Below are 2,025 nucleotides of genomic sequence, written 5' to 3'. Positions count from 1 at the left end.
TCCAGGGACCACTACACCACTGGTGGGAACTGTTGGGTCTCTGTAAATAATGTTATAAGGGGTTCGGTCTAGACCTGCTCTATTTAAAAAAGTGTCCTGAGATAACTTCTGTTATACAAATAAAATTGAATTGAATTGAAATTAATATATTGATTGGTACCTTCCAGAAGATGAAACAGAGCATGCTCAGAAGGAGGAGGCCAGAGATGATTGACAGGGCGATGTAGCCAATAGGAACGTCCGTCTGTCCATCAGGACGCCAGGACACACTGAGCTGAGTCTGCACACACACACACACACACACACACACACACATATATACAGGCAAACACAGACATCATTATGTCTCATATTTGATTATTGTCACATAAAGTTGCTGTTGTTTATTATTGTGTGTGTGTGTGTGTGTGTACCTGTGTGTGTCCACTCGGCAGCAGCAGCGGTTGGACCTTCGATGATGCATTGATGACCTCATAGGAGGCGGAAGACATGAGCTCATAGTTCAGGTAGGGAGTCTGTATGATGACATCATATTTTCACTTTATCCATTCAGTAGTTTACGATTATGATGAGAAATGCAGCAGTTCAGACCTCACTGAAGGTCTGTTGGACCAGTTTAATACAGAACCTGGATCTACATCTGGTCTCTGTAGTATTCAGTTACATAACATTCAGTTTGAATTCATATGTGTGTCTGAACTGTTGCTGACAGAATGGAGACGGAAACAGAACCTGCTGGTGCTTTCACTGACAGTTCAGGTAAGGCAGTAACATACAGCAGGTAATACAGTAACATACAGTATACCTGTGTGAGTGTGTGTGTCCACAGTCTGGCTGAGATTCTGACGACAGCGCTGAAGCCCCGCCCCAATGCTGTGACATCACACACAAACCTGACACACCCTGTCTGTCTGCTGCTGCAGTTCTACACACAAATATTAAGATTTCTATTAGAGACAAATATGATTATTGATTGTAATTGATCATATGATTGTAATGTATTTTTACCAGATGATTATTTATTGGTGATTGATTATATATAATAATGTGTATTTACCAGATGAACAGTGTGTCTGTGTGAGTTTGTCTTCTCCTGCTGGGTCGACGGAGAAACTACAGAAACACTGGACGAGTTACCAAGCAGCTGCAGACAGACAGGTCAGAGACACAGACAGGTCAGAGACAGACAGGTCAGAGACAGGTAACAGATAGAAAGACAGATAGGTTGCAGACCTTGAAGGGGTCTATCTGCGATGCGTTCAGGGTCCGGCAGCTCAGTGATTCTTCAGATGCGTTGGAGAATACGTACAGCAGGAAGTGATGTCGCCAGTTGGACAGGAAGTCCACCGTCAGCCGGGCGTTGACCGCACTGGGACCCAGGTTCCTCAACTACACATCAACATCATCAACATCATCAACATCATCGACATCATCATCATCATCATCATCAATATCATCAAGATGATCGATATCATTGGTTACCAGAACCGTCTCTTTACCTCGTAGACATGTTCCACTAGTGGACCCACTTCCTCTAAACTCCCAGGATGCATTGCAGGCTGCCAGTCCAGGAGGGGCAGGACCAGTTCTGGAGGGGAGGAGCCTCTACAGACACAGAGAGACACCATCAAGTCCAGATCCAGGACCCAGATCCAGGACCCAGATCCAGGACCCAGATCCAGGACCAGGATCAGACTCCTTACCCTCTGATCTCCAACGTGGCCTCGGCTTTCACCTGGACCTCCACTGAGACCTCGTTACTGTCGGGGTTCACTGAGTTCTTACTGAGAGGCAGACAGGTCAGAGGGTCAGAGAAACAGAAATGCACACAGACAGACAGACAGACAGACAGACAGACATACAGACAGTACCTCCTGATCCTCAGGTTAAAGGTGATGTGTCTCTCTACCTCCTCTAGATGACCGACACTGAACAGAAGACCTGTCTGTAGCTGAGCACAGACAGACAGTCAGACAGACAGGCTGGGTAGAGACAGAATATATATGTGTGTGTGTGTGTGTGTGT

The 2,025-nt window shown here is 45.9% G+C and overlaps 1 protein-coding gene across 1 annotated transcript in view; it reads right to left on the bottom strand.

The window, feature by feature from the left end:
• Positions 1 to 160: 160 nt before the first annotated feature.
• The window catches only part of itga2b (integrin, alpha 2b), a gene marked incomplete at its 3' end in the record, with an annotated part of 6,563 nt that continues 4,698 nt past the window's right edge, over positions 161 to 2,025 (bottom strand). The window contains 7 exon segments of the mRNA XM_035654791.1: positions 161 to 280; positions 414 to 515; positions 806 to 925; positions 1,058 to 1,144; positions 1,234 to 1,389; positions 1,500 to 1,605; positions 1,704 to 1,784. Coding sequence (XP_035510684.1) covers positions 161 to 280; positions 414 to 515; positions 806 to 925; positions 1,058 to 1,144; positions 1,234 to 1,389; positions 1,500 to 1,605; positions 1,704 to 1,784 — 772 coding nt within the window.

The sequence above is a fragment of the Morone saxatilis genome, unplaced genomic scaffold (assembly GCF_004916995.1).
Source record: "Morone saxatilis isolate NCDOM2014 unplaced genomic scaffold, NCSU_SB_2.0 Contig14, whole genome shotgun sequence".
Classification (NCBI taxonomy): Eukaryota; Metazoa; Chordata; class Actinopteri; family Moronidae; genus Morone; species Morone saxatilis.
The sequence above is the reverse complement of the archived record's forward strand: the minus strand, read 5'-3'. Positions and strand labels throughout refer to the sequence as shown.